The sequence below is a fragment of the Gavialis gangeticus genome, unplaced genomic scaffold, assembly GCF_001723915.1.
Source record: "Gavialis gangeticus isolate Ggan-Ray unplaced genomic scaffold, GavGan_comp1, whole genome shotgun sequence".
NCBI lineage: Eukaryota > Metazoa > Chordata > Crocodylia > Gavialidae > Gavialis > Gavialis gangeticus.
In genome coordinates, this window is record NW_017728998.1 from 6,966,099 (window position 1) to 6,979,469 (window position 13,371).

The 13,371-nt window shown below is 44.6% G+C and overlaps 1 protein-coding gene across 2 annotated transcripts in view; it reads right to left on the reverse strand.

Moving 5' to 3' along the window:
• The window catches only part of ATP2C2 (ATPase secretory pathway Ca2+ transporting 2), a 45,888-nt gene that overhangs the window by 16,346 nt on the left and 16,171 nt on the right, over positions 1-13,371 (reverse strand). Inside the window, exons 1-12 of one of the 2 annotated variants that reach the window (XM_019505462.1) lie at positions 9,779-10,116; positions 9,458-9,564; positions 8,052-8,168; positions 6,272-6,361; positions 6,155-6,190; positions 5,987-6,048; positions 3,782-3,890; positions 3,549-3,698; positions 3,386-3,454; positions 2,331-2,406; positions 2,102-2,168; positions 745-869 (exon numbers count right to left, since the gene is read on the reverse strand). In XM_019505462.1, coding sequence (XP_019361007.1) covers positions 745-869; positions 2,102-2,168; positions 2,331-2,406; positions 3,386-3,454; positions 3,549-3,698; positions 3,782-3,890; positions 5,987-6,048; positions 6,155-6,190; positions 6,272-6,361; positions 8,052-8,168; positions 9,458-9,564; positions 9,779-9,887 — 1,117 coding nt within the window. In that variant the 5' untranslated portion in view covers positions 9,888-10,116. Of the gene's footprint in view, positions 1-744; positions 870-2,101; positions 2,169-2,330; positions 2,407-3,385; positions 3,455-3,548; positions 3,699-3,781; positions 3,891-5,986; positions 6,049-6,154; positions 6,191-6,271; positions 6,362-8,051; positions 8,169-9,457; positions 9,566-9,778; positions 10,117-13,371 lie in introns of those variants that run through there. The other variant, XM_019505461.1, reaches the window with a different exon arrangement.

Genomic DNA, 13,371 nt, shown 5'->3' on the forward strand with positions numbered 1-13,371 from the left:
TTGCTGCTTAGCAAGCCAGATCTCTGACAAAGGCAAAACTCCCAGGGGACAGATCCAAGGATGCAGTCATTCTGGGATAGTATTGATATGATATGATATTCTGAGATAGTATGATATGATGTGACATGTGATATATGATACATCATACCATATCATATCATATATGATATGTGATATATGATATATCATATATTGTATGTCATGTCATATATGATATGATATGATATATGATATGATATTCTGGTATATGATAGTATCTGGTAAGGAGAGGTATTTGGAAGATAAAAGGAGCCAGAAGAATAGCAGCAAAGTTGCAGTTGAGTCAGTCATGCCCATTGATCAACTGCAGAGAGCTGCTTTCCAAGTGAGGTGCCAAACAGGAACAGCCTCTGGAGCAAAAGTTGGGGGAGGAAGCGAAGGAACAGATCTAGGGGTATATAAGCAGGCCTGAAAAAGAAAGGACAGCTGGCTCCATGAATGTCAAGGACTGAAAGAGTGAAGGGAAACTTCGAACTGGTCCTGAGGGCTGCTTTAGCGCCCTGGGAAATTACAGGGAGGAGTGAGAAATGTTGGTGGGAGTGGAGATGAGGTGTGAGCTTATTCAAAGGAATTTGGACTATTTATTGACTCTCTCATTCAAGTCACAGGCTTGCAGTCAGCTGGTGCCAGGTGCCCTAAGCAAGCAGGTAGCCATTCATGCAGTCACTGCTTTGACTGTATGCAGGGGACAGGCAGATGTCTTACCCAGCGTCTCCACTATGGGCAGCTTCTTCACGATCACTCTTTTCTTGGCCATCCTCAAAACGCCGAGGACCAGTGTCACCGTGACCACTATTGGGAGGCCCTCTGGGATGGCAGCCACAGCCAGGCTGGGTTTCAGTAAAGAGAGACAAGACTTTCCATTACAGTATGTTCAAACCACCCTGTGCAGCACCCACCACCTAACTGCATGTTGCAAATCAATGTTTCTGCACTGCACGAGATGGGACTCTTGCCTCAAAAGATAAGATTAGGACTGGGAATAGACTGAACTTGGGTTTCCCACATGTTAAGGACTCCTATTTTGTCCAGTCTCTCTCTTACCAGAAAGACGGCTATTCTGGTCTCTTGCTCCTTCTCACTCAAACCAATGCCCTAGATCTGTGAAACATTTCAGTGAAACAGCATTTTCCAACTGAAACTGTTTCATCACACATTTTTGCCTAACAACTAATCAGCATCTTGCAGTCCAACAGGAATGTCACCGCTCAGCACCTAGGAAATCCAGGGTCGCAACCCATTCAAATGTGCCGTTCAAAACTAGAGACCACTCCTAAAATCCTGACTTCAATTCTTTTCTTCTTCCTCACTTTGTAGTGAACCTGGAACCAAACTAGTTTCTCTTCTTTTCTGTTTGAATGCAAAATACTAGAAAAATAATGATCTTGGGGCCATGGTAACACTTAACATACTTTTCCCAAGTCTTACCCAAACAGATGGTTCTCTGTATTTATTTAAAGGGCTGTGCACGCACTTTCATATCACACAGAAATCTAACTTTCCTTGCTTTGTAGACAACTTCATCAGATAAGACCAACAAGGCTAATATTTGCAGATGTAACACTCCCTCTTACTTTATAGCATAGGTATGGTGGGACATGTATGATGGGAAATAGGAAGGTAGGCAGGGAAGCCTGAGTTTAGATATGCCTTGCTGAAGGAGCACATTCACAATGCAATTCTGATGCTAATGAAATAATGCACTGGTAAAATAAAACCAGAAATAAAACCTCCAACCTGCTTTTATTTCCTTCATTTGTCGTTGAAGAAATAGTACATTCTTTCACCCTTGCTCTGAAATCTACTGAAGTGAATTTATCATAGAGAGGTACGGCTGGAAGGGACCTCAAGAGGACATCGAGTCCAAGTGGTAAAACTCCTACTAATTTCATAGGCTGAGGATCAACAGCTATACTGAAGAGCTTACATGAGTAACAAATTCTGTTCTGGACAAAGAAAAACTGCCCTCTATTGTCTCTGTGTCAGCCACTTGAATGAGAAACGTTGTTGAGAGAGAGATTTCATTGCACGTAAGAAAGCAAGGAGTCTTTTCAATCCTCACCTAACTCCAATAGTAAACATGCTGAGCAGATGTTTTCCTTGCAACCAGCCAATGAGCATTATTAAACCTAGAAGGGAGAAGAAATGATATCAATCGAACTTTTTAGGGAATGCCGTCTTCTTCTTCTCCAGCTACCTTTGCATCTGAGTGCCCAGCTTTTGACTGCTCCGGCCCCAGAGCCAGTCAGACGTCCGTAACTGAATGCGGAGTACAGTTCTCATGAACTCACCAATTATGCCAAAGGAGAAGAGGGTAAGCTGTTTCCCCAGCTGATCCATGCTTTTCTGCAGAGGAGTTTTAGGTGTCTGGAAACATGAATGAAAATAATGCCTGTTACATAAAACGTGATGTGTGTCTAGAATTAAGGACAAAATGAATATGCCAGTCATCACTCCTGCAGCGCCAAGTAAGCCCAAACTGAGATTAGACGTGGATCAAGCATTGTTGCAACATGCACACATAGCCCCTACCTTCAGGAGCCTAAGTCTAAATGGACAAGACAGGCCAGAAAGTTAAATGCTTCGAAGTGGGAGCCAAAAGCTGCATGCATACTTTTGATATTATACAGTCCCTGGATAAAATGCAGAAGCCATGTTATCTCAAAGCTGGAACCCCCTCCAGTTAAATTCCCCATCCACTAGGCTGCACAGGCAGTGAATGGCCCAGTGAATCCTGGTTTCTCTTCTGCACCATGGCACAGCCTGAAGAGAAGGGGTGGAGAGGGCTGCCAGAACAGCCCAAACCCAGGTCAGACAGTAGTAGAGACTAAAACCAGCTCTCCCTCATGCCATGCTCTAGTCATTACACTGCTATATAACTGCAAACCCTGCCCCTTTACCTCCGCTTCGTGGGAAGCCCCTTTCTCTGGGTCCAGTTTAGCTGTAATCTGAGGACGCTACTAGACTGATGCCCTCGGGATGGAAAGCACCTAGTTTCTCGGGGCTTAGGCATGAGACAGGAGCTGAACTGCTCAGCCCTGCAGCGCTTCTGCTCAAGTGCAGAAACAAAATTCGACATTCTTGGTGGACTTCAACATCGAAGATGGAGGCGCCTAGGGAAGTTGGGTGCTACCTTTGGAGCTTCTGAACAGAGGGTTTCAGCACCTGGGGTCTGTGGCAGAAATGGGAACTGAACCCAGGTCTCCCTGGTCCGGCTCATTAACTTCATTCCAGAAATCACAGTGGACTCCAATATTTTAATAAAAGCGTGCAGACTCTGATGCCACAGAGCCCGCACAGGATAGCTACTGCCCTCTTCCAACAAAACTGAGTTCATTTCCCTTACCTCCTCTGCTTGCATCATTTTGAACACTTCTCCAAACTGCGAGTTTTTGCCGGTTCCAATAACCACTCCCTGAATTAGGGCGAGAGAGAGAAGTCACGCCTGTTGTCAACTTTATTTAAGACATGTTGCGGCGACATAGCAATGGAGCGCATAGAGGACTCACTTTTCCCGTCCCATACCGCACCAGGGTTCCCATGAAAACAACATTACTTAGTGTCGTTATGTCCCCAGCTTCCACTAAGGTACCATCAGTCTTGCTACAAGGCTCAGCTTCGCCAGTAAAACTGGATTCATCCACCAACAGGTCTGTAACCTAATTAAAAACATAAGTGTTTATGGCTTTTCACTCAGCATTGACTACCGCACGTTATCACTTATGCATGAACTGGAGCTTACCTCTATCAGTCTGAGATCTGCGGGAACCCTGTCTCCAACAGAAAGACACACGATATCTCCCGGGACAAGTTCCCGTGCAAGAAGATGGTGCAGTTTCCCTTCCCTTACGCTGCGTTACATTGAAAATGAATGTAAATAGCATTAGTTGTAGCAGCCCCACAGTTTGCTAGGGAAAGAGGAGAAGAACTTCTCCCCTGTCCTAAAAAATGAACATACTAAGAAAAGGCAATTATGTCCCTACTCTGAATACACTCTCAATCTGTAAGCAGAAGGCTGGATTTGGAAACTGGATTTCACTAGTATGTTCATTTAACCCAAGTGTCTACAACTAGAGAATTATCCCTGCTATTTGAACTCAAAGACTGCTTACATGCAGCTTCAATATCTTGTAAGACTCAGCAGACTGTTGAAAGGTAGAATTATGGTTGATTTTTTGGGGGTTTTTTTTTTGGTATTGTTGTCCTACATGTTTGACCTTCAAAAGATTTGGTGCCTCTTTAACGCAATTCACTGAAAGAAATAGGTAAAGGTGATCAGAGTATTTGCAAGGTGCAAAGTTGCATGCCCTTTATTGTAGAAAAAGCTGCACCTCTTTTTTGATACAATGGTTATAACTTCACCAGGAACCGCTTATTTCCACTGGCTATGTAAGACCTGATTTTCAGAGATAACCATAGCAGAATGGGCTTGTAAACTGGAGAGCACTCAGGCAAGTCCGATTTGATGAACCAGACACGGCTGTAGACTTCAGTGCAATGTAGACTTGTGGTACATACAGAAATGCTTTTCAAAATTTGGCACATGCAATTGCATGCATGCATTAACACGTAGCTAATTTATTCCCAAATGCCTATCTAGGCATGTACATTGGGTATTTGTATATTGGTGTTAATTTACATATGCATGTGTTTATGTGTATACAGAAATCTCAGTTTCTAAAAAGACAGCCAACCCATTAGGCTCAGTCTCACAGTGCAAAGCTATAATAAAGTCAGAAGATATGCTTAATCTGGGATTCTCCTGCCTTGGAGAATCTACAGGAGCGTAAAGGGCATATCTGTGCCTTCCCTACACCCTAGTCATCTCCAGGTAATGGGTTCACTTTTGTGGGTCGTTGGCAGCTAAACAACCTTCTGGTTGCGGTAATCTATATCTGGAGACCAGTCTGGCATTCAGCCAGCCAGGATGGTGGGGAGGTCACAAAGATGACCTGAAGACATTAATTCTTGCCACTGCTTTTTCACCATGTGCAGCTCAGCCGTCCTGGAGTGAGACTGTTCAATAGGATGGATCTGTGGGTGCATGCTAGGTACTACCTTGCAGATCTAGCCCTTACTATTCTTGATACTGTATAAACTGTCTTTGGACATGCCTAGTATATGATATAATAAAAGAAAACACAACTGCAAATTATTCTGAGCATGCAGTTATCAGGCCAAACAAAGGAAGGAGAAAGAACAGAATAAGGAGCAATGGTCTCGAGTTGCTGATATTGCAGGTTAAGTTAGATATTAGGAAAAACTCCCTCACTAGGAGGGTAGTAAAGCACTGGAACAGGTTACCCAAAGGGTTTTGTGGAGTATCCATCCTTGGAGGCTTTTAAGACTGGGATGATGTAGCTGGGGCTGGTCCTGCTTGGAGCAGGGATTGGACTAGATGTGACCTTCTGAGATCCCTTCCAACCCTCATTTTCTATGATTCTATCAAATAATGATCTGATAGCATGAGAAATATGACTTTCCCCACCCCCTATAGTGATTTAGCTAAGGTTGGGCAGCCTAAACATTATGCAAACCCTTCATATGCTAATGCCGTCATTTCCATATGCACATTTGGGAAACCAACATTCGATTTATAGGAATGGCTGGACTCTTAGCATTATAGCCCACATGTGCTGCTTCGCAGTACTTGTGCCCACACCCCTGCAAACAGTTGGTATCACACGCAGGATCTTTATCTCTCAAACCCCAGGCCTGAGCTAAAGGAGAACTCCCATAGCCATGAATAACCAGAGCTCTGTAGTCACAGAGGCGAGTTATCATGAGAGATATAATTGTATGCATGCAGGGTGCTCATGTCCCATCCAGAGACAGGCTTATCGCTTATTTGGTTTTGAAGCTCGCTGCATGCGCAAGGACTTGAATCATTGCCTTCGTTATCTGCTTCGCTGCCCAGAACTTAAATGAATAGGTATGTATGACATACCAGTTACACTCTGGAGGGACTAGCTTGTTGAGCTCTTCCAAAGATTTTTCAGAGCGATATTCCTGATAAGAAAGTAGCACAGAATAAAGTCACAAAAGCAGGATGGTTTCCAACGGCGCTATAAATTGAGCTGGAAAGCTACGCTACAAGGTTTCGCTCATGACATACCTGGATGAAGGCCACCGTAACCACAATTAGCACGGCCTAAGAAGAAAAAGGTAGTAAATTCTTGGGCACATGGACTACAGCTAACGACATGCTTGCGTGGACGGGGCAGTCGCTTACCATTGCAATGCTCACAGCATCCTCGTACTCTTTTGTGATGACGCTCACTAAGGCAGAAGCCAGCAGCAGTAGAATCAGCGGGTTCTTAAACTAAAAACCAAAACAGGCTTTTTTTTTTTAATTGTGCGTGAAAAATCCATCACTAAAGGTGAACCGAGAAGCAGTTTAGGGCCAGACTTCATTCAAAACAGCAAGGTTCACATAATTTGCATTGAAATCCCCCCTAAGACTCCCCAGCAGCATCCGTCTGTAATCATTGACTTGGGGAAATTAAATCCAGTCTGCTAGCTTTCAGTCTAATCCTACTTAGCCTGCTCATGTGGGCACAGGCGTGGAAGAGCTGGGGCACAGACCAAGAAAATAAGATAAAAGCTCAGTCCACAGCACGTGTGCTTCTGGCTGCTGTTGGCTAGTGAAAGCTTAGTATTTTTGAAATTGTGTTAATTTTAGTAGGTGCTAAATATGGATATGAGGCTTAATTTTAAGCTCCAGTGTGTAAACATCTTAGCTTCACTTAGCTACTTTTACAAGTGATGCAATTAAATTAGGGTAAAGGAAAGAGAAGAAAAAAGTCTTTGCTTGCTATGGCATACAAGTTACGGCTTAACATGTTAAAGGAGTGAAGGCTTGATTCTGTTCCCATTGCAGTCAATGCCACTTCACTGCCATCCTTAGATCCATAGCATTTATTTTACAAGTTTAGTGACAGGAATAAGCCATACTGAAATTTAAGTCTGTTTTTAAGGATCGTTCACCTTTGTGTGTGAATTATGCGATCCACCAAAACCACCAAAGAGACTGAAGCATTGTCAGAAAGTGCAGGTATAACTAAAGAATTAATATGGTAACTTCAAAGGAAAATAACTTGCTAAGAGTCAGGATTAAGGGAAAAAAAGATTCAACATTTATTAAAAATTTTTGATTAGGAGTGCAGAACGTGTTAGAAGATTTACTAAGTGTTACGTGCTTAAAGAATATTGATCAGGTCAGATAAAAAATACTGAAATAAAAAGTAACCCTTAAAATAATTAAGGCCTGGCTAATATGGAACCAGCAAAACACAAAACCAGCAAGAAAAGAAATCCCAAAATAATAAATCTGCAACGACAACAACAAAAATCCTTCTCTAAGGTAGGCATGAAAGATAGATAAAACTAATGAGATCCACTGGTGAAAGGAAAATTTAATCTATATCTGCGCAAGGATTACTCAACTGAAGAAGAATAAGATTAAAAATGTCACCCATCCCCATTGCTTGTTTCTGTGGGTTTGTTTGAATCATTGACCTTTCCAAATAATTTGCGGTATCAAATTTATTACCATATCAAAGAGCTGAAAGTCAGCTTTCATCCGAGCTTTAGATGCCACAGGCATTTTTGCTGAAGGTTTAGTGCTGATCGCTGAACCATATAACAACTCATATCAGGATGAGACCAATTTATTACTTTCCTTCTCAAACCTTTCATTCTTTCATCACCGGACCATGCTCCAAGCGTTATGCAATCAATACATGAATGACAAAGCTTGTGATTTATGCGCATGGCAAAGATCTTTATCTTCAGACACAGCAAATAGGGGTCTTTAGCCTGCAGCGATTTCCCCAGGGACACAGATAGCCCAAGTACTTCTTTAAAGAATGGGGGTTCATGAACCAGTATACGTCTTACCATACAGAATTCAGGATGATTTTTTTTAACAGCTGAGTAATGCAGAATTGCAGAAATATATGGCTATCTTGGTTGCTTTATCCGGGCATTAAAAAAATCCACAAAATAGTTACCTGGTCTAGATATTTCTTCCATATTGGCTCCGTATTGTCTACTATAAATTCATTCCAGCCATGGGTCAGCCTGCGATGGAGCACAGATAACTCCGAGAGTCCCGTTTGTAAATCGACCTGGAGGGTGATTAAAATCATAGTGGATAACCGTGCAAAGCTACATTAAAAAGCTATTAATAAGCTTGGACAGAAGTTGGGTCTAATGTTTGACCGAGTGTTAGAGCTGTTTTTTATATGAGACAGGCTGTACAAACTGGAATATTCAGAATGACCTGAAATTGCAGACAAGGAGAGTATGCTACAGTTTTGTCATCCACTCTCCAAGAACCAGCAGAAGGGGCATAAATAAATTAATAAACCCTCCTTCCACATGGACGACTGAATGGCAGATCAAAAAGCAAACATGGGACTGAGTTCTGGATTCACTAGAAAAAAATACTTCAGTGTTTTTCCATATGAAAGAGACAATATTTTAAAAGAAACCAAATTGCAACTGCAAATTTTAAAAGACGGCAAGAATGGACGATATATGAGAAGTTTAGAAAATATTTTGGATTATGACACTCCTTGATTCTTTAGTCAGTGGCTTTCTATCTTTTGGATTATTAGTCTAATATATCCATGGCCAAGCCTGCATTCCTCCCAATATAGTATTAGGTTTCTCCAGTGAGAAGAGTTTTAATAGGAACTGAGTAACCGTGATCTGGATTTGAAACACAGATGGAAGCTGAGTCTCTAATAGCTCACCTGAGTTAGACTCTCTCCTTGTGCTCCTTGTGGGACACCCCACAAATATATATGTGCACCCCAGCTCACCCCTTCCACTTCAGTGAGCACACACAAAGCACACGACTGAGGGCCTGCAAAAGCATCAGGTGGTATTTTGAGGACGTATCTCCTGGTCTAGACCCATAAGGCAACTGTTCTTGAGATGCTACAACTGTGGTAGGTATAAGTCATGAACCTGAGGCTATACAACAGCCCACTAAGACTCCACATAAGACCTGAGCTGGAAGACCACATAGCAGGTCAGAGCTGTGCATATTGGATGGACGTTGGCAGAATGGGCCTGAACCTCCTACCTGCTGGTGATAGACAAAGAGTCCCCAAGTAATGAATCATCTGGACGGCTTCAGTAATGGCTCACCACCATCATTCGTCCCAACAACGTAACTCATGTTATTCAGCTCTCATAAAAATCATCCCAAATTTGAGGGCTCTTCCCAAACAACCCCCCAGATCTGCATACCCACAAATTATGGGGGAGGTCACAATGGCAAGTGGATTTGAACTGTGCAGCTTGACCCTATCCCTGAGTAACACAAAACTAACCAGCAAGAAAAGAAATCCCAAAATAATAAATGTTGAGTCTCGACTGAGGTGACAACACCTGTAGTCATGCTTACATGCAGAGCCTTGGCCAAGTCTTCTTTATGGCATTTGCAAGCGTCTCTGGAGGACAAAGCTGTGACGTCCTTCTCCTGTTCAACTACTTCCAGCTCGCATTCTTCAGCCTGAGTAACAGAGAAAGCAAGGATTAGGCACGGACGCAGCGAGGGCAAGCATCACGTTGGCTTTGGGTTTCTCCATTTACGGGACTTCTCTCCTGTTCTCTCTCCAGTCACATGACCTCTTGCTTATCTAAACACTTGGTCTTCAAACGCACTTTACAACCATTAGCTAGTAAATCTTTACTATCCCCCTCTAGTTTAAGTATCTATTATTTATCTTTATCTGACGGCTAGGGAAGATTAAGACAGAGAGATTAAAGGATTTGTCCAAGGCTACAGAGGCAGTCATTGTCAGAGGTGCAATAGGAGCTGGTAATGCCTTCATTTTGAGTCTTCTGGTCTTTGCCTCTGAGAGGACTCTCTTCCTGAGCTCTGGACATGTGAATGTGCTTATTTTACTTTGAAAATGAAAGACAAACTTCCAGGAAAATCAGTCTACAATATACTCACGTCTGAGTTAAAAGCTTGCAACCTCCTCACCATCTTGGCTGCAATACTTATTATCCCGACATATATTAATATTAGGGATGGGTAATCCTGGGTGCCCATGTTATGCAGCCTTCCTTAGTAAGGGCACATAGCCAGTCAGGGGCTTCTCTTCATTGACAGTACGTGGGGCATAGAAATACCTTTCAGGGGCGTATTACCAGCGCTGCATGCCTCACTGATCTTTGTCAGCTAAACAGAAATCAATCAGGATTTTGCAGAACATTTCAGACCGTGTCAAAAGAAGAGGAGGACCAGATGTGAGTGCCCGAAGCAACGAGGGATGTGTGCACCCGGCGGATTTGGTCGAAGCTGGGTCTCAACAGCGAGAGTGCATTGCAGAAGTGGGCGAGGACTACACTAGGAAACCCAAGAAAGCAGGAGGCCAAGCATGACTGGGAAGGAGGAATGTGCAGGAGAGCAAAGCTGAAAGGGCAGAGAGAGGCCTGAGATCAACAGTCTAATCTGCTGGATAATGAAACTTCTCTGGGGGGCTTAGAAAAAGGCCTGTGGCAAAATTGAAAGAGGCTAACATTAAGGGTGCTTGTACACATGACGGGCATTTAGTCCTCAGGGTTGATTCAATGCCCCCTAAATTGAAATGGGGGGGTTTAATTGAAACTCACCATGTCAAGTTTTCCATCACAGTGAAGGGCCTGATCCATTTTTTTTTTTTGGTTTGGTCACAGCTGGAGTCTGCCCATGGCCAGTGGTCAAACCACTGAGCTGCAAGGGGCCCCGGTCCTTCCCTCCACAGCGGCAGTGCCCCCCAGGGCTGCCCAGGTTGTCCCGGGCTTGCCTCAGGTTGAATCCATCTCTCAGTTAGATCTGCCAGCATCTGCACTGGCACCCTTTGCTGTATGTCCTCTCATCTATTTTTGGCCCCAAACTGCTGTTGATAGTTGCTGCCTCCGAGCTGGGGCAGCAAACTCTTCCCTGACGCTGTGCTGGGGCAGCACCCAGCCCACTAGCAGCCTGCCCGGGTGGCCCCAGTGGGTGCTGCTGCCACCGAGGGAAGGACCAGGGTCCCCCACAGCTCAGGGGCTGCTTGGCCCACCGGCAGCTCACTCCCCGGCTGTGGGAGAGGGAGGCAGGCTCTGCCAAAAAATAAAACAGCATTGGGTGCATCGCCGCTTCTGCCTTCACCAGGCACCTGGGGCTGGCAGGACGCCCGGGGCCATCCAGGAATGGACTGGCTTGCCCCAGGGCAGTGCAGGAGGGTGGCTGGGTGTGTGGGGACGGCGCACGGGGCACCACTTCTTTAAAACAGCAGGGATTTGATCAGAGCAGCCCATAAAATAAAATTCACCGAACATTGTCTGGCTCATGTTCCAGGACATTGCTGCTCTCTCATATTACAGAGCATAACTTTATCATCAGGCAATAATGATGCTCTATGAGAGAGCATAAATTATTACCATGAAAATGACTATTAATCCTATAAACTCTGCTCCATCCTGCTTTGGTCTGCCATCTGACTCATTGGTGCTGGTAATTTGAGTGTATTGTAGCTGGATTCTGGCTCCGACTAGTCCGACTGCTTAAGAGATTAGCAAACCTCCACCAGCTGCAGCAAAGAAAACTGTGCTCTCATTATCTCTTGTTTCCAGTGAATTGCTTAAGGAAATTATTAGGAATATGTCTGGGGAATTTAAGTCCCACTCCAGCCTTGTGCTCTGAAATTTCCCAGCTGACTTGAACCTGCTGAATTTTTGCTCTTTTGGCCAGCTACTAGCCCCTTCCTCCTTCAAACAACAGGAAAATCCTCCTGGTACAGAGAAAGGTCTTATCCCTCAGGGGGAAAAGGCTGGTTATTCAACAGAGTCATCATAAACTAGGAGCCCTTCATGAAATCCCTGGCAGCTTACTGAAACAAGGAATTGCAAGGTGATAAAGCAAAGCACGAGTACTTGTTCACAGCATCCATGAAGGAAGTGAAGACTTTTCCCGCATCTAGAAGCACTTCTAGGAGACCATCCTTCCTGTCTAAGAGATGAGATGCACTTGTTTTGCTTCTTGAGTGAGCATCTCTGAGGCTTAGCTCCCCACCTGCCAAGACAGGGGTCATCTCCCTATATTGCAGGGGACAAGGATCCACAACCAGGGTTTCTGAAGCATCTCTGTGCTCCTTGCCCAGGAGCTCTCATGGACACGGCCCAGGGATCGGGAGATCCTGGCTGTGCAGCACCCGAGGTGGCATTGCAAAATTTAAAGTCTCTACGCCTCACTTCTCCCTCTCGACAACAACTCCTCACAGCAGGAGTGAAGGGAGCTGCGAAGCTGAATTCATTAATGCTTGTAAAGGGCTTTTGCCTCCGAGCATGAAAGATGGGCAAGAAAAAACATGAATACAGCCAGAAAAGGGTGCCCTATCCACAGAAAATGGAATTGTGGGTGAAGACTAGTTCCTAGGCTCAGCAGGGACCTCAAAAGATCATCGAGTCCAACCCCCTGCCTGGGCAGAAAAGAGTGCTGGGGGCAGACGACCCCAGCCAGATGCCTGTCCAGCCTCCTCTTAAAGACCCCCAAGGTAGGGAGAGCACCACCTCCCTTGGGAGCCCATTTCAAATTTTGGCCACCCTTCCTGTGATGTGCAAGGACTGATGGTATGATGAGATGTTACTGAATCACAGACCTCCACTCTCCTTAGCTAGTCCAGGTCTTTTGCAGTGGGTTTGAAGCCCCCTGCACTTTCTAACAGGGAGGAATACCTTACTTGGTTGAAGTTGGCCTTGGTTTTATGGCTTTGGAATATTTTTCCAACAAGCCCTTGAGGATTTTGGAAAAGGATGTGCCGAAGTCATTATTAGCGTTAATCAGCAAGTAGCATAACAGAGTTCAGGTTACTAAGAAAACCCTGCAGCTCTCTCGTAGCAGACAAGGCCTGGGTTGCTGTGCTTGCACCTCTCCTAGTGAGCTAAGAGAATCCTTCCCATGCCGGTATCTTACAGTCTGCTGCACAGCTCCTCGGCAAACACTGCCTTACTCGACAAACATGCAGAAAACCAGTTTTTCCTTATTTATAAAAGGTTATGTTCTGCAATGTAAAAGGGAGAGGGGAAAACCTCCCCCACCCCACCGAGAATCATAATGGAAATGCATCAGGTTTCTCAGCTGACAGCTTGCTGTGAAACAAAGAAAAAAAACTCTTCGCTTCAAAAGGAAAAGACCATAGGGCACAATCCCAGGGCCAGCTAATGATATCAAAAGGGGTTGCAGCCCCTTTGCTGGCAGAAACAGCCAAGACCTGATTTGCTCAGGCTGCTTCGCAAGCGGGCAGGAGACAGAACTGGTCACACTGGGGCACTTGGCACTTGTAGGGG